We start from the raw sequence: 18,616 nt of genomic DNA on the forward strand, positions 1-18,616 counted from the left end.
AACACAGTCAGCACATCATGAATATTCCCCTGCTGAATAAATGTGTGATCCAATTCCACTGTTTAATCACTACAAAGATCACTGAGCTGGCCAACTAAAATCTAAATTTCTTCTGGTTAAACTTAATCCCATTTCCTCCTTCCTCATCATTTGGGAGGACTTTTTTAAAAACTTATCTTATTCACCCTCAATCTCCAATTAGTAAAGACTAGGAAATGTTGGACGTGCTGCTTGTGGTTCTCATTGCATAGAAACATGCTGAAGTTCCAAGTTTCTTTTTTTCCCCCTAATCTATTTAAAATGCACAAACACAGAACTAGCCTAAAATAGAATCTCTATGTAATTGTCAAAATTACAAGTAAATATTTAATACAGAAATCATTGGAGGTTTTAACACTATTATAAACCAGGCTCTGGTACCAATAATAGATATCCAATTAAAAAGCCTGCATGAATAGCCCATTGACTTCTTCTAGGACTACCTTGACATTAATCCAGTGTTTCCCAAAATGCATGATTTTATTGATTTTTAGAGAGGAAGGGAGAGGAATAGAGAGATAAAAACACTGATGAGAAACATTATCAACTGGCTGCCTCCTGCATGCCCCCTACTGGGGATCAAGCCTGCAACCTGGGCATGTACCCTGACCAGGAATTGAACCAGTGACCTCTTGGTTCAAGGGCTGATGAGCCACACCGGCAGGACAACCTAAATTTATATTTGTAACAAGCCCATCCAAATATTTCTCATGATCCACCTGAGTCTGGATATTGCCAAGGCATAAATAGACCTTTCACTTTCAGATAATATTTGAGGAACTCTCCAATTTATAAACTCTTGCACAGGTATTCCAAATTGCCTCAAAATCATCCTTATCAGGAACTTTGGCAGGAAATTGGAAAGAACATGGAGACTGGAGTTAGAAAACCTAGATTCAGTTCCTTCTGCCATTTACTGGCTGTGTAACCTTTATACCAGTCACTGGTCCTGGCACATTATGTGGAAATAACAAAACCAACCCTAACCTGCTTCACCAGCTTATTGTGGAAATCATTTGAGAATACTTGCAAAAGCACTTTGTAAATTAAGATGTCATCGTCACAGTAAAATGTCATTAATTCAGCCTCTTCTAATTCATAACGTGTGAACATCGCTGTATAACCTGCTGTTTTTTCCACATTATCTATAAAGAAATCATCCCCTCCTTTCACATGACAGGCACTGATAGGTATTGGAACACACAGATAAGCAGCACCTTCCTGTTTCATAGCAAAATTATGAGACTGAATGGGCAAGATTAGGGGAGCTTATTTATTGTATTAGTTCTGTTTATGTGACAAGGCTGGAGTTTCAGCTATCATTAAAGTAAGCTTGGCAATATTTCTACTGGAAGTTAGGTTGGTGGTGAGCCGTAAATGCCAGTCATTACAGTAAAGCCAATCTGGAGAATGAGTTTTCTACACATAAGGAATGTTAAGGGAACTTTAAAACTGGCATCTACTGACTAAAAGATACTGTCTTTTCCTGGCCTCCGTGAGAAGCGCATACTAAAGCAATATAGTATTATTGCCTTGGCAATTCAGTGTCATCAGCATAATCTGTAGTTTGGGGTACAGGTAAGGCTGAGACTACAGGTAAGGGGGTTGATACTAAATCAACCCACTTAACTTGTAGCACTATATTCAGTGAAAATGTTCCCCAGTCTTAATGTCCATGTAGGAGTATACCAAGAGCATGGCATAATGGCATGCTTGGGGGCTACAGAGGTACTTGTCATTTCTTCAAACGTTCAGGTCTGTACAAAGAGGACTGTTTTTGCCCCCATCCCAGTTGCAGGAATGTGTGCCAAGTCTAGTTCTGCCAGCATCTTCACAGATCACCTCTGCTTATCCTCCTCACCAGTTTCCCATTCTTCATTCATCCCCAATGAGTCTCTTCTACTCTGCTGTCAGCAAGTGCCGCTCATCACTCCTCCCACTGCTTTTAAGCAATCTACCACTGATTCACCCCGGTGACCTGCCTTGTCTAGCTGTTCTCCAGCTGGATGCATGAACTTGAGCAAGCCATTGCCTCTTCAAGCATACTTCCCTTAAAATAGTTCACCTGAAGAGGTCACCCACACCCCTCCCAGTTTTGTTAACCTATCATTATTCTCTTCTGCTTTCTAATGATTTTGCAATTTTCTCATTTCACAAAATGCTGATTACACTTTTGTAAAGATTGTCAACCAATTGTAGTATTCATTTTTTTTCCATGAAGCAATTAAACTATATGTTCAATGCGCTGTGGTTAACTTTCTAGCACTTATTAATTATATACATTTACCTTTTAATGCCTTTACTACCAAAGAGATTTTCCAAAAAATTTGGTTCGATGTCTCTCTCCAACAATTCAAAAAAGTCTAAAGGTTTTAGAAGGCTTGGGTTCATTTTATCAGGTCTTCAAAATAAGAAAACTACATTTAAGTCAATATATCCTAGAATTTAACTTTTTTACTAATTCATCTCAGTCTTACCAATTAGCAAGGTTTTACTGAAACTTTAAATTGGAAGTCTTTCTTACAAAATGAAAATCTATTTGCAACAATTGTGTAAAGATCTGCGGATGAATAATAAATATAGTACCAATATTCTATTAATATTAAGATTAGCCAAAACCGGTTTGGCTCAGTGGATAGAGCGTCCGCCTGCGGACTCGGGGGTCCCGGGTTCGATTCCGGTCAAGGGCATGTGCCTTGGTTGCGGGCGCATCCCCAGTGGGGAGTGTGCAAGAGGCGGCTGATCGATGTTTCTCTCTCATCGATGTTTCTAACTCTCTATCCCTCTCTCTTCCTCTCTGTAAAAAATCAATAAAATATATTTTAAAAAAATAATATTAAGATTAGTTGGTTTCCTATAACCATTTCCTAAACCTTAGATGAAGAAAGGCTAGCGTATTACCAATGCTACACAAGGACCTCTTTTTTATCTCATTGCATTCTACTCTTCCAAAACTGTTATCTCAATCCTGTTGCAGTAATTTTATAACCAGTCTTTATCTAACCAGCTTTGGTTTAATTTCCATCTAGCTTTTTAGGTGTTTCACCTGAGGTTTTAAAACAAAGAGGAAAAAGGTATACAACTTATTTTACAGCACAAAACCAAAAATTATAAAACCAAAGCAAAACACCCCACCCCAGTGGTTGGCAAACTCATTAGTCAACAGAGCCAAATATCAACAGTACAACGATTGAAATTTCTTTTGAGAGCCAAATTTTTTAAACTTAAACTTCTTCTAACGCCACTTCTTCAAAATAGACTTGCCCAGGCCGTGGTATTTTGTGGAAGAGCCACACTCAAGGGGCCAAAGAGCCGCATGTGGCTTGCGAGCCGCAGTTTGCCATCCACGGCCCCACCCCAACTGAACCTCAAGGAAAAAAATATTCATTCACTATTTATTATTTACTGTGCACTCCTGAGGGGCTTATAGTTTAGAACAAGATAATGCATGCAAACACATGGACGCATATGCATGCTTATGCTTACACACACAAACACACACACACACACACACACACACACACACACACACACACAGAGCAACGACTAGAAAGGGAAAATGGAGAAAAGCCCACAAGAAAGAACAAAACAAGTACTATCAGTGTTCCAACAGTACATGATCACTTCCATGTGGACAGCTGCAAGGAAAAATTCCAAAGCTGGACTCTGGGAGAAGGTAAGACTTCAAAAAGAGAAAGCGTGAGGAAGAATGTGCAATACAAGAAAGAGCACTCCCGGCAGAGTTAAATAAACATTCAACAACCACTGAAACTACTAAATGTCTCTGCACAAGCAAAACCATGGAGAACTGGGAAGAAGCTGGAAAGTACAGGCATGCCTGGGACCCAGTAAGTCATTCAGGGATGCATCCAAGAGAGGATGCATAAAGGGCTACATTAGGAAATGAGACCAGAAATAAACCAAAGATTTCAGGAGTTTGATGTTTGCACAGACATTAGGAAACTGAAGTTTTTGTGTAAGATATAAGAGGTAATTCAATTGGAGATTTTCTTCGAAAGATGAAATTTGCACCAGAGTGTAAGATTTAGTAGGGAGATGTTATATCAGGGGAACCTAGAGAAAGGTATGGATGGGAGAAAGACTGTGATGATAGATTCAGTAAGACATGGCAATTCCCTGTCTAGATATGGAAAGAAAAGCATAAGACTTGGAGTCAAGGAAGCAAACTGGCCACTTGCTGTATTTGGTTCACTGGCACAATTTATTGGCCCATAGAGTGAACGTGGGAAATGTGCATCAACCTTAAAAAATTAAGAAACTTTCCACGATGGGGCCCACGTTACTGAAGGGCAACAACTGGCTGAGTAGTGGCCATGCTAAGTCAACCACATTGGTCACCTGAACAGTTAGTTCCCAGACATGTGTTTACACCTGGTCCACTTCACTCATTTACTTTATCTTCTGGAGACATTTGAATTTGCCATCCTGATTTAGAGGCTGTGTGATTCTAAAATTAGCAAAATAAGGAAGTCCAAAACAGGTTGAGAAGAATAGAAAAGATGAGTTTTAGACATGCTAGGATTGAGATCTTGGATAACCAACCAGAAGGTAATAGACAGCAAGTTATTAAGAAGTTTGAGAAAAAGTCTGGAAAAGAGAAGATGGATATTGACAGAAATAAGAATCATTCCCAGAAGTAAATTTGACAGCAAATATAACAACAGCAATATCAGGTAGCATTTACTATTTAAGTGCCACATACTTAGAACAGTATCTGGCATCTTACACCCATTAACTCATTTAATTATTACTTTAAATGTATTATTATCCCAATTTGACAGATGAGGAAACTGAGGCACACAAAAGTTAAGGTGATATTGCTTATAACTGGCACACCTGGGATTCAAAAGCAAGTAGTCTAGTTTCATAGTTTATACTATGAGAATTCCTTTCTGAGGTTATAAGCCTGTATTTTGTTTCTTAGATCCATAATAACTTAAGAAAATATAGAAAGAAAAGATAATTCCCCCAAATTATATTATCCTTTAATCTCAAAAATACTGGAACAACTTACTGAATAGATATTTTCATTCATTCAACAAATATATATTACCACTAAATGCAGACACTGTTCTAGGTGCTTAATATACTTAAGTCAATAAAACAATAAATTTAAAAAAAACAGACCTTGCCTTTATGGGCTTCTATTCTAGTGGGTAGACAAATAAGAAATATCATAAATGAGGGAAGTATACAGTATGGGAGATGGTGACAAAAGCTATGACAAAAAGGACAAACAGAAAGGACAAAGATCCAAGTGGGATGCAAAACGGAGGATTGTGAATTTGAAGGTAGTAGGGAAGGTCTCAATGAGAAAGTGATATTTGAGAAACGTTTTAAGAAAATAAGAAGAGTGAGCCACATGGATATGTGGGGGAAAAGCATTCTGGAAGAGAGAACAGTCAAAGGCCCCAAGGCATCAATGCCATGCCAAGTATGTTCAAGGGACTGAGTTCAAGGAAGTGTGTTCAAGCAAGAAGTGCATGTGTTAGAAGGGAGAGTGAGAGGAAAAGTGGGCAGAGATGAGGTGAGAAGTAAAAAAAGGCAGGAGGCAGGTGGTTTGAAAGCCTTGTCAACCACATGAAGAATTTTGGTTTTAATCTCAACAGGATAAGAAGCCATTGGAGGGATCTAGGCAGAGGATCACATGATCTGATGAGATTTTCAAGGATCACTCTCGCTACTGTGTCAGAATCCACTGCAGGGGAGCCATGGTGGAATCAGAGCACAGGAGGCCTTTATTATATAGAGGCAAGAGATTTCAGTGGCTTATCCCAGAGTGGTAGAAGGAATTGTATTCTAGATATTTTGAAGTTATAGTCAATGGGATTTCCTAATAGACTATGCTTGGGGCAAGAGAAGACTCAAGAATCACTGGAAATAAATGTAATTGAAAAGTTGCACATAACAAAATTTTTCTAAGTCTATCGTATCTTGGGTTCACTAGGGAGAACCATATTTCAAGGAACCACTTAGTAAATCTTTTCACAAAGCAAGGAATTCTCCCTGCAGTAGCACTAATCACTTCCTAATTGAACTGTTAATAACTTCAGATTTCCAATTGTATGTCTGCTGAGTAAACGACATTACTTCTTGGTTTCAACAATCCCTTTTCATCAAATAAGACTAATTTGTACCAATAAAATATGTTCTTAACTATGTTACTTGGTATCCATAAAAACAATGACTACACTAGAACCTCATTTACATCTCATTTCCTTGTCATCATTGTAGAGAGCAGCTACAGAGTTTGGACAGGTTCATGCCTTGGACTAATGAGAGGGCACAGTCCTCTCATGGCCACGTGTAAGTCCCAGCTTGGAGGGCAGGGCCCTCCCAGCACAATTATAGCCAACAGCTGTAGCTGTAAGCTTGAACCTATGGTCCGAACACATGGCCCCACTCTATAGGCTTATAGAGTTCAGGTGCATGTAGTTGAGTAGGATTGAAACCCAGGAGAATGTTGTAAACATCTTGATCACGCCCTTACTTTGCCTCGTGGCATCTGCTATAAAATAAAGACTAGGCTTGTGGGCGTGGTCGCTGTCTCAGAGAAGCAGCATCTCATCGAGACCCAGCCTTCATTCTCTTGTCTGTCTTTCCTCAATCCTTCACCGCCCCCACGCAGGTTCACCCTTGGCCGTTGCTTTGCGTGGCACACATAATCCTGAAAAAGAATCAGCTCCATTTAATAGATGAAGGACGTTATGCTCACAGGCTAATGATCTTTGGCCAAAGTCAAACAGCTTAGTAAACAGCAAAGTTCACTCTTGCTGCACTGACTCCAAAGGCAATTCTCCTGTTGTCTCTACTGTTCCCCAGTATAATATTATTGAGAAGCAGTAATTGTTCAAAATCTTGTTTCCTAACCTCCCCTCCCATTCTGCACTGACTAGATCATTTAAATAGAAATAACTTCGCTTAATGGTGGTAAATATAATTCTTCAGAACCTGGATCATCTCCCTGGAATTGTCAGTAGAAAGAGGACAAATGCACTGTTTCACTAGACAAAATGAATACATAAAACAAAGCATTCTCTCAGATATGGATTTGTGACAGGCTTCTCAACTATCACACAAGTGACCTCGAGAAAGCAATTACCCAGTTTCAGGGTTCATTTAACTACCCTAAATCCCCAGTAAGACTAGAACTTCCCACATCACAGTGGTTAGATTTTCCCCCCAGGGAGAAACAGTCTCTGAGAGATGATATAACCAAGAAGTGCACAAAAGTGGCATCCCTTACTATGAAGTGTGAACTTATTTTTTAAAGGCAATTTTAACTGAGATTATCTGAATAATTATCTGTACTGGTCTATCTTTGTGGCAATGCAACTTCAGGAAGATCACAGAAACAAGGGATTCTGTTTAAAGTTGCACTTCGACATTACCCTCAATTGTTTCCCATGTTCTTAGGGGTCATTAAACAGCCTGTGTGCTGGCCCCCTCTTCACGCCCATCTTACTCATGTCCACCCTTTCTCAGCTTTAGTCACTATGTCTTGTTTTACCATAGCCTGCACTGTTTCTGCAGTGTGAGCCAACCCTTTTAAAGGAATTCCTGGTATTATTATTTCAACCAATAAGACTGAGACTTTCCCAGTCCAATCCAATCAGACCTGCGTACCTATAGCTCCATTAGCATGTTCACCAACCAATCAGGACAATGCTTTTTAGACCAAACTGTGAAGATGTGGTGTCCTCATTTGCATAAGGATGGACCAATCAGGGACCAAGTTTGGGGATTTGTCTCTATATAGGTCAGCTCCACTCTGGCTCATAGAGCACCCTTTTCCATTCCACCAAAGACTGAAGACTGTGTTTCCCCAACTGGAGCTGAAACACCAAAGGCATCTCACAGATTTCAGCAGAGCTGTCTACAGGAGAGAGGCCTTGCCCTAGGGCTACCTCTCCACACCCATGTGCTCAGTAGCTCAATATTACAGTTGAGATGTTTGCACTAAATAGTTTCCTTCTTCATTACACCCCAAATTGGGGATTCCTGCTGGCATTGAATTGGCACCAATGACCAATGGTTGACAATATAAATATATAATATATAATAACTAGAGGCCCGGTGCACAAAATTCGTGTACGGGGGAGGGGGGTCCCTCAGCTTGGTCTGCACCATCTCATAATCTGGGACCGCTGGCTCCTAACCACTCGCCTGATCGCCCCTAACCACTCTGTCTGCCTGCCTGATCACCTCACCCCTAACCACTCTGCCTGCCTGCCTGATCACCCCTAACCGCCTCTGCCTAGGCCCCCGCCACAGCAGCTTTATCCAGAATGATGTCCGGAGGGTTGTTCGGCTGTCTGGTCTAATTAGCATATTAGGCTTTTATAATTATAGATATATATGATAAGTAATAACAAGTTATTAAACAGTTATGTGCCAGACACTGCACTACCTGTTTTACATAAATATGTGTTCTCATTTATCCGTCACAACAATCCTATGAAACACACACTAGTATTATTCTCATTTTGCAGAGATATTTACTACCTGGATCAATGTTAATAAGTACAGGACCTAGAATTCAAGTCTAGGCTTGAGTCTCCAAGGCCTCAAGTTTTACCTCCAAATAGGAAACTGGACATTGCACAGAAAGGAAGGAGAAGAACAGAAAAAGTGGGGATGGGGAAAGACAATGGGGACTGGTGGGAGGGTGTGTGGGTGAAGGAGATATTCTAGTTCAGAGTACAGAGGACAGAGGCTGAATTTCTACTTCCAGGAAACCTTCCTCCTTAGTTTTTCCTCCAAGTAAGATCAAAGCATGCTTTTATTTATTTATTTACTTACTTACTTAATACTCACCCAAGGACATGCTTAGAGGGAGGAAGAGAGAGAAAGAGAAAGAGAGAGAGAGAAACAGAAACATCAATCGATTGCCTTCCACATATGCCCCAATGGAGGACCAAACTCGCAACCCAGGTATGTGCCCTGACCGGAATCAAACCGACAACCTTTCAGTACACAGGACAATACTCAACTAACTGAGTCACTCCCGCCGGGCAAGGCATGCTTTTAGGTCTGATTCTCCAGCTGCATCTGCTGCTTCTTACACAGTTCTAGTACTAAGGGTACCCTGCTAACTCCAATCTGGAGATCTTGTTCCATTCAGGCCCATGGACTCTGTTTTCAGAGATGAAGTACAAATATCTTTCAGAATTTTTATAACTAAATTTATTTGTTTCTGTGCCCTCTTACAGCTATCCTGCTTTTTGAAAACAAAAAAACAACAGTTTTGCCCTAACCGGTTTGACTCAGTGGATAGAGCATCGGCCTGCGGACTGAATGGTCCCAGGTTCGATTCCGGTCAAAGGCATGTACATTGGTTGCGGGCACATCCCCAGTAGGAGGTGTGCAGGAGGCAGCTAATCGACGTTTCTCTCTCATCGATGTTTCTACCTCTCTATCCCTTTCTCTTCCTCTCTGTAAAAAAATCAATAAAATATATATATTTTAAAAAACAGTTTTAAAAAACAAACAAACAAACAAAAACACCTCTACTATGATCAACATCAGCTCACCAGCAAGAACAGGTACACTAGAGTTTCCTGAATGTCAACAGGGAACACATTACATTTACCAAGCTGGACCTCCAGAGAGTCGCTAAATCTATTTGAGAATGCCAGAGTGATAAACAGAAAATAGCATCAAGGTCGGGTCCAGCCATATACTGAGCACCTGAGTGCCTTTCCAAGTTTTCTCAGGCAGCAACAAGATTCATGGTTGCAAATCTGAAGAAAATCCTGACCTACTTGATTCTAAAATCAAGTAGCTATTTTGCAATGCCTCCAGAAACACCAAACATGTGCAAACTTGAAAGTGTGCCTTCAATCAAAAAGCAATAAAGTTTCTAGAGTATAGAGGAATCCACCGCCACAGTACTATGCAATCTGTAAGCTAATCTCCCATACACACAGCATATAGATGTTGCAGAATGGACAACTTGGTTCAAATCTGATCCTGTAACTCACTAGCTATGAAACTGCAGGCAAGGGATGTCATTAACCTAAGTCTCCATTTCCTCCTCTGGGAATAATGCAATAGAATTCAAAGAGAGAGTAAAGATAATCTATGTGTTCGAGCCTCACCGAGACCACCAATATACTCAATGGTGAAAAAAATGAAATATTTACCTGTAAGATCAGGAACAAGATAAATAAGCCACTCTCACCACTGTTATTCAATACAGAGGCCTGGTGCACAAAATTCGCAGGGAGCGGGCCTAAGCCAGCAGGCGGACATCTCTCTCGCAGTCCGGGACCCTTGCTCCTTGCTGCCCACCTGCTCGCTGATCTTTACCCACTTGGCTCGCTGCTCCTTAGCGCTGCCACGGAAGTAGGAGAGGCTCCCACCACCGCCGCTGCGCTCACCAGCCATGAGCCTGGCTTCTGGCTGAGTGGTGCTCCCCCTGTGGGAGCGCACTGACCACCAGGGGGCAGCTCCGTGTTGAGCATCTGCCCCCTGGTGGTCAGTGTGCATCATAGCGACCAGTCGTTCTGGTCATTCCGCTGTAACAGAAACGTAGGCTTTGATTATATAAACTAGAGGCCCAGTGCACGAAACTTGTGCACTTGGGGGTGGGTGTCCCTCAGTCCGACCTGTGCCCTCTCACAATCTGGGACCCCTTGGGACATGTCTGACTTCCGGCTTAGGCCCTATACCAGGGGATCGGGCCTAAGCCGGAAGTCAGACATCCCTCTCACAGTACGGGGCCCTTGCAGTCTGGGACCCCTCGCTCCTTACCTCCTGCCTGCAGTGGAGGCGGGAGAGGCTCCTGCCACCACTGCTGCGCTCACCAACCATGAGCCCAACTTCTGGCTGAGCGGCACTCCCCCTGTGGGAGCGCACTGACCACCAGGGGGCAGCTCCTGCGTTGAGCATCTGCCCTCTGGTGGTCAGTGCATGTCATAGTGACTGGTTGTTCTGTCATTCGGTCTATTTGCATATTAGGGTTTTATTATATAGGATATTGGAAGTCTTATCCATAGCAATTAGGAAAGAAAAAAGAAATAAAAGACATCTAAGTTGGGAATGAATAAGTAAAACTGCCACTTTTTGCAGATGACATGATTCTTTATATAGAAAACCCTAAATACTCTACCAAAAAACTATTAAAAAACAATAAAAAAAAATACCATAAAGTTGCAAGATATAAAATCAATGTACAAAAATCCATTGTATTCCTTTACACTAACAATGAAATCTCAGAAAAAGAAATGAAAAGAAAAAAAGAACATTTCCTTTTGCAATTACAACAAAAAGAATAAAACACCCAGAAATAAACTTAACAAAGGATGTGAAGGACCTATATACTGACTACTACAAGACATTATTAAAAGAAATTGAAAAAGACACAAAGAAATGGAAAGATACTCCATGTTCATGAATTAGAAGAATCAACATGGTTAAAATGGTCATATTATCCAAAGCAACATACAGATCTAATGCAATTGCCATCAAAAATTACAATGGCATTTTTTTAAAGAAAAGAAAAATAGTAATCAGATATGTATGGAAACATAACCTAAATCTCCATTTCCTCCTCTGGGAATAATGCAGTACAGTTCATTGACCTATGAACTAGGAGGAATAATGCAATATAGTTCAAAGCAATTCTGAGTCAAAGCAATTCTGAGAAAAAGCACTTAAAATGAATCTTGAAATATGTGCTAAAAAAGCCAATCACAAAAGGACAAATATTGTATGATTCCATGCATATGAAATATCCAGAATAGGTAAATGTATACAGAAAGTAAATTAGTGGTTGACTAGGACTTAAGGGGATTGGGGCTCAAGAATGACAGCTAATGGGTACAGGGTTTCTTTTAAGGAGGAGGAAAATGTTCTAAAATTAGATTGTAATGATGCTTGTACAACCTTGTTAACTATGATAAAAAATCTTGAATTATACACTTTAAATGGGTTAAAGTGTATGGTATATGAATTATAGCTCAATAAAGATATTTTAAAAATCTAACCCATTAACTGATTAGTGGATCCCTTTTCTTTCCTTCCCAGAGAAATATCCTCTCCATAAAAAAACTAAAAAGAAGAGCTCAGAGTGCTTTCTTGGGTTTGAAGCTGTAAAATATCTTGGCTTTGGAAATATGCTTACATCTCTTTGCATCCAACATCTCCACTTTATTTTAAATATCAATCATTTTTTATGAACTCAAATGAATACAAAATATTTATGCCAGGATAGATAAATGCAAAATGTATCTACGCTTATTCTCTATTGCTCCCCAACAATAACTGTTCTCTGTTTTAGTACAAACTGACCACCTTTGTTAACAATCTTCCTTTGAGTACTGGCTACAATGACTTTCAAACAACTAAAACTCCACTTTCACTGGATCTCTTTGTTCTCCTAAGAAATACAGGGAGTATGGCATCACAATGACAGCCAAAACAGTCTTTCCTATTAAAACTGGCTAAACCCATCTGCTAAGGATCTAATGACATCGGCATTATTCACTTGAGTGGGAATGTTACAGGAGCAACCTAGAGAAGAGATGATCTTGCTCTTGGTTAGGAGATAAAGGAGATAAATTAAAATATGGGCCCACTAATGGATGATGGTCTTAAAAACCTAATTAGACTAAGGAATCTGTTGTCTGGAATATTTTTACTGATTGCAAAGGGAACCTGTATATCGGGAGTTTTCCAAGCTTTTTTTTTTTTTTTTTAATATATTTTTATTGATTTCCAAGAAAAGATGGGAGAGGGAGAAAGAGATAGAACCATCAATGATGAGAGAGAATCAATGATGAGAAAGAATTGCTGCCTCCTGCACAGCCCACACTGGGGATTGAGCCGGCAACCCGGGGCATATGCCCTGACTGGGAATAGAACCATGACCTCCTAGTTCATAGGTCAATGCTCAACCACTGAGACACCCCAGCTGGGCCAAGCTTTTGTTTTTAAGTTTAGAAGAGCTTATATCTGATCAACGTGCCAGTTACTGTGGGAAAATACAGAAAAATGCCTCTCAGAATCTAAAATACGAGGAGAAATTAAACACAGTTACATAAAGATACAATGCACCTACTATATAATAAAAGCCTAATATGCTAAGTGTCCGGTCATCCAGTCAACCAATCAAAGCATAATATGCTGATAATATGCTAAGGCCGCTCAACCGCTCACTATGATGTGCATTGACCAACAGAGGGCAGACAGTCGACCAGTTGACCAGTCACTATAATGTGCACTGGCCACCAGGGGGCAGACACTCCAACTGATAGGTTAGCTTGCTGCTGGAGTTTGGCTAATTGGGACTGAGAGAGACAGGCTGGACACACCCTGGAGCCCTCCCACAGTCCCTCCCCAGCTGGCCAACCTCCCGTGTCCCTCCCTAGCCCCAATAATGCACCGGTGGGGTCCCTTGGCCTAGCCTGCGCCCTCTCACAATCTAGGACCCCTCGGGGGATGTCGGCAAGACAGTTTCGGCCCAATCCCACAGGCCAGGCCGAAGGACCCCACTGGTGCACAAATTCATGCACCAGGCCTCTAGTTACTATATAATATTTAAAATATTGACTTAAGCCCTGTCCGGTTTGGCTCAGTGGATAGAGCGTCGGCCTGTGGACTGAAGGGTCCCAGGTTCGATTCCAATCAAGGGCATGTACCTTGGTTGCGGGCATATCCCCAGTGGGAGGTGTGCAGGAGGCAGCTGATCAATGTTTCTCTCCCATCGATGTTTCTAACTCTCTATCCCTCTCCCTTCCTCTATGTAAAAAAATCAATAAAATATATTTTTAAAAAATAAAATATTGACTTGATTATGGAGAGGAAAATGTTAAATGAACATTAGTTCTAGAAAGTAGGCGATGCCTCCCTAATACTGCCTGCTACTTACTTTTATTCAAGGAAGGGTGCACAGGTCTAAGTAAGCAATTCTGTAAGGGAGAAAACTTATGTGTACTATTTATATACAAATATTAATTCTAAACTCCTAATCTTGGTTGAACAAATTACCTATTTTTTAAGCACAATTTAACTCTATTTCTTCAAGTGTCATGTCTGCTGGTTTGTTCTTCAAATTCTTTAAGTTCACCCCTCCAACTGATACAAAGAACTGGTTTCTACTCTTAATAATGTTGTTTTTTAAGATTCCCTGACTTTGGAGTGATAAAGGGAGTATTTTAAGATCCAGGCCACAACTTATAAGTAATGTTACAAATAATTTGGTCATTTCTTCTGCTTAAGTACTTTAAAAAGAGAGATTTTCCAACAATTCAGGGTAAACCCAACAATATTTCACTTTATGACACTATGATCCTCTCTGCTATATTCCAGTTCAAATTTCATTTCTAACTCTGTTAGACATTTCCCTTAATTTATCAAAAATCCTTCCTCTGGGATCAAATCTTTTCAATACAAATATTACTCATCAAATGACAATGTCACATCACTGTGGACTCATATAAATGACTTAGGCCATTTGAGTTCTCAGCCACTATGGTCAATTATAGAGACTTTTTTTTAAAAGCTATTAACATTAATCTTTGCTTACAAATTGCAGAACTTCATCTTGATATAGTATGATTTCTTAAGACACTGGAATCTTGTGTAACTATTTCAAAAGTCCATAATCAAGTTCTCTGAACCTCACAATCAAGAACTTGGGCAAGCTAATTGTGAAATTATAATCTTGATTATAAACGAGTTGAGCACTTCACTTGTACTTTTAAGGATTATTTTTTTTTAAAGTGATTTTTAGCCCTAACAGGTTTGGCTCAGTGGATAGACGGTCAGCCTGCGGGCCGAAGGGTCCCAGGTTCGATTCCGGTCAAAGGGATGTACCTTGGTTTCGGGCACATCCCCGGGGGGGGGTGTGCTGGAAGCAGCTGATTGATGTTTCTCTCTCATCAATGTTTCTAACTCTCTCTCCCTCTCCCTTCCTCTCTGTAAAAAATTAATAATATATATATATATATATTAAAAAAAGTGAATTAGTCCTATGTTAATAGCTACTTCACATAGTGGACAGAGCTCTCACATTGAAAGCATTCCTATTTGAGATGTTTGCTTTATGTTGCCACCCCAAAAGGTTATTCAAATGTTTTTGGGTGAATGATGAATATGGAGTAACATTATTTGTGTACCTTACTTGAACCTAGTCTGATAGCAACTTCTAAACATCCCAAAATTCAATAGAATGCGTGGCGAAGTGAACATTCAATTATAAAACAGCATAATAAATAATCACATCAGAGAATGACCACAACATATCACTTGGTTTAAAAAGAAAACAACACTAAAAGAAACGAAAAATAAAGATAAAAAAAAAAAGTAGAATAAGAAAAAAAAGCAAGCACATGACATTCCTGCAGGCAATATTCTCAACTTGTCCAATATAACCTTCCTCTTCCATTTTCAAAATCCTCCGACGGGATGGAACAAGATCCATTTGTTTAGCTCACTCTTTGTGAGAATAGTTTTTTCTGCACAATATATATCTGATTTCTACATGAAGAGTCACCGTTTTGCAGAAGCAATAGTTCTTACTATTTTTTAGATTCCAGAACAGTTTAGCGAGGATTTTTTTGGGGGGGAGGGGGAGGAGGGGTTAATTACATGAAATTGGCCGAATCCACGTGATTCCAAGGAGCAGAAAGACTTTGTAAATTCTATGTCCTCTTCCTCCAGGGGGGAGGAGGGGTTAATTACATGAAATTGGCCGAATCCACGTGATTCCAAGGAGCAGAAAGACTTTGTAAATTCTATGTCCTCTTCCTCCAGCCCTCAACCCTACCCCTCCACCTCACCCTTACCCACCCACCCCAAAAAAAGTCAACAGAATGCTTTTGCATCCTTAGCAGAGGGCCAGTGTTCAAATCAAACGAAAAGCTTCATCTTTAAAACACTACTAAGGGGCGAACCAAGGTGGGTAGAGTGTAACTGAAAAGGCAGCAAGGAGTCTGACGACATGCCAGGAACCCGGAATGGCTTAAATGACACAAGCCCATGAGAGTCCAGTGCAGATTTCTTCCGCACCTACCAAGTGGCACTTTGGAGTCGCTGCGTTACGCCACGAGTGTATTTAGCTAGCACTCAGAAACTCTGCAAGTCTAGGCAAGCCAGCCATGGCTAAGGCGGGTACCCGGGACGCAGGAGTTTCGGGAAGGAGGAGAGGAGAGCTGGAGAAGGGAGGCCACGCGCTGGGCCCGGAACTGGTCAGCGCCAGCCAGGCCGGGGCCCCGGTCGCGCGAGCCGCTGCAAGAATGAGGAAGCGGGCGGCGCGGGATCCGACTCACCTGCCCATTCACCGAGCCCTGGTCCAACCCCAGGCTCGTGACCCAAACCCCAGACCTGAAAGGCCGTGAAGAGCGAGTACGAGATGCGCAGGGCGAGGTAGGCCACGGTGCCCGCGCCCACCCAGTACAGGAAGCCGGCCGCAGGGAGAGCGCTCTCCATGGCTTTCAACCAGACCTTACTACCCTCGTGAATGAAAAACAAAAAAAAAAACTAATGAATGAATCCTGGAAGAGGCGCCTGTCGTGACGCACGGACGACCCTAATAGGCGCCGCTCCGACACCGTATTTGCCTAAGCCCCGCCCACAACGCCATATCCGTGCCACCATTGGTGATCTATTGTTTCCTTTGTGCGTATGCGTCAGCCATTGGCTAACTTCAGTTTCACTTCCCCGCCCACATCCCCCTCCCTTGCGCTCACCGGGGCGGGTTTCCGTTCTAGAGAGGCTGATCATCAGCCAATCAAGATTCAGCCCCGCCCTACACGTTACCACGCCCCCGGGATCTCAACGGAGGGCGCCGGTCTCACCCCACCAAATAACCCAGGTCTTTCATTGGCTGCAGCGGTCCTCGCGATTGCGGAAGACTGCACTCCGATTGGCCACTCAGACCCAGGCAGGTTTGAAGACGGAATGGGATCCGAGAAGCCACTAGTGAATAGGCAGATTGTAGTAAGAAGTAGGCGTGCGACCAGGGTGTTATTTTCACCCCTTTAGAAAGTATTTTATCATTGTTAATTGTGCTGTTATGGTTCCCATAAACTTTTCCAGATAAAGTCTTGCATCAGCCGTTCCTGTGCCTTCCCCACAGCACCTCTTCGCTCCGGTGACACTCACTGATTGAGGGCTTTTTGAATGCCAGGCCTCCCTCCCGGACTGAGCATTAAACTACATACATAGTTCCCAGAGTCTAGGAGTTCAAAGCAAATGGCTTCATGGAGACAAATAACGAATACACTACGACCTAGAGCTGTAAGATGAATGAAAAATATAGGAACACAGCCCTGGCCGGTGTGGCTCAGTGGATAGAGCGTTGGCCTGCAGACTGAAGGGTCCCGGGTTCGATTCCCGGTCAAGGGCATGTACCTTGGTTGCGGGCACATCCCCAGTAGGGGGCGTGCAGAAGGCAGCTGATCGATGTTTCTAACTCTCTATCCCTCTCCCTTCCTCTCTGTAAAAAAAAAAAAAATTATATATATATATATATGTATATATATATATATATATGAACACAGCTTGATGAACAATTAGTTTGGGGGAAGGAACTCCACGTTTTAACTGGGCATTAAAGGATGATGTTTTTCTTTTACTTTCTTTTTTTATTTCCTTTTTGTTGTTGTTGGGGGAGGGAAGTGAGTTGTGAGGGGGCACAAAAGTGTGCAATATGGGAACTACCTCAGCAAAATTCCAGAGGAGTGAGTCCATAAAATAAGTTTAAGAAATTGTGTAATGCAATAAAATGCTTCACACTTACCCTGTTATCCTTCTATTAAGTGTTTTGGTTTCCTTTTCTGGTATGGATTTGGGCTCATATAGGGCACCTAAATTTTTTTTTCTTTATCTCTTTCTGCCTAACTCCCACTCTCTTTTGAAGAATAGAATGAATAAAATGGAGTTGCTATAGTCAAGATGCCAAATTACTAAAATCAAGTAGGTTGAGGCATGTGAAAACAATTCTATTCCCATTGTAACTAGACAGAAAACTTAAACTTTCGAACTTTCCAGTCTTGTATCAATGTGTGGATATACATCAAACCTCCAGAAAACCCTCTATCCCTTGAAGGACTAAGGAAAGAATATTCCTATATCCAGACTGCCTGACATCCATTTTCCAGATCACCAGTCCTCTACAGGATTGTCACATTGGACCAATCCACAGGCTAAAAATACAGAAGTGATTCTTTTTAAGAATGTACTTTTTACTATAAGAACTCTTAGCTTTTCTTTCTTCTTCGGAGCACTCTGGGTATTGCCCAATCGTGTTTTCAGTTTGCAAACTCTAAGATCCTTGAATAAATCTTTGTCATTTATTTCTAGCCAAGCCTCTGGACTCCTTTTGAGTTCATTCAACATATATCAAATTCATTAAGTATAACCCTGAAGCTGTACAGTTCTTCATAAACTGTCAATTGTCCAGCAGAATTCAGTCATATGAATTGAGCTGGCACCATATTTTAATTGAATTTGATACCTTTGTCTGGGACTGCCTCTTCAATTCATCTGAAGTCCCACCATTCTTCTCCCTCATCCTCTCCCTTGCTCCCCCCTCTGCCTATAGTATAGT

General features: G+C 41.2%; 1 protein-coding gene across 1 annotated transcript in view; it reads right to left on the minus strand.

Annotated features, from left to right (window-relative positions):
- HSD17B12 (hydroxysteroid 17-beta dehydrogenase 12) overlaps nucleotides 1-16,630 on the minus strand; it is a 131,948-nt gene extending 115,318 nt beyond the window's left edge. Inside the window, exon 1 of the mRNA XM_054724641.1 lies at nucleotides 16,335-16,630. Coding sequence (XP_054580616.1) covers nucleotides 16,335-16,494 — 160 coding nt within the window. The 5' untranslated portion in view covers nucleotides 16,495-16,630. The remainder of the gene's footprint in view (nucleotides 1-16,334) is intronic.
- Nucleotides 16,631-18,616: the final 1,986 nt, after the last annotated feature.

The sequence above is a fragment of the Eptesicus fuscus genome, chromosome 13 (assembly GCF_027574615.1).
Source record: "Eptesicus fuscus isolate TK198812 chromosome 13, DD_ASM_mEF_20220401, whole genome shotgun sequence".
Taxonomy (NCBI): domain Eukaryota; kingdom Metazoa; phylum Chordata; class Mammalia; order Chiroptera; family Vespertilionidae; genus Eptesicus; species Eptesicus fuscus.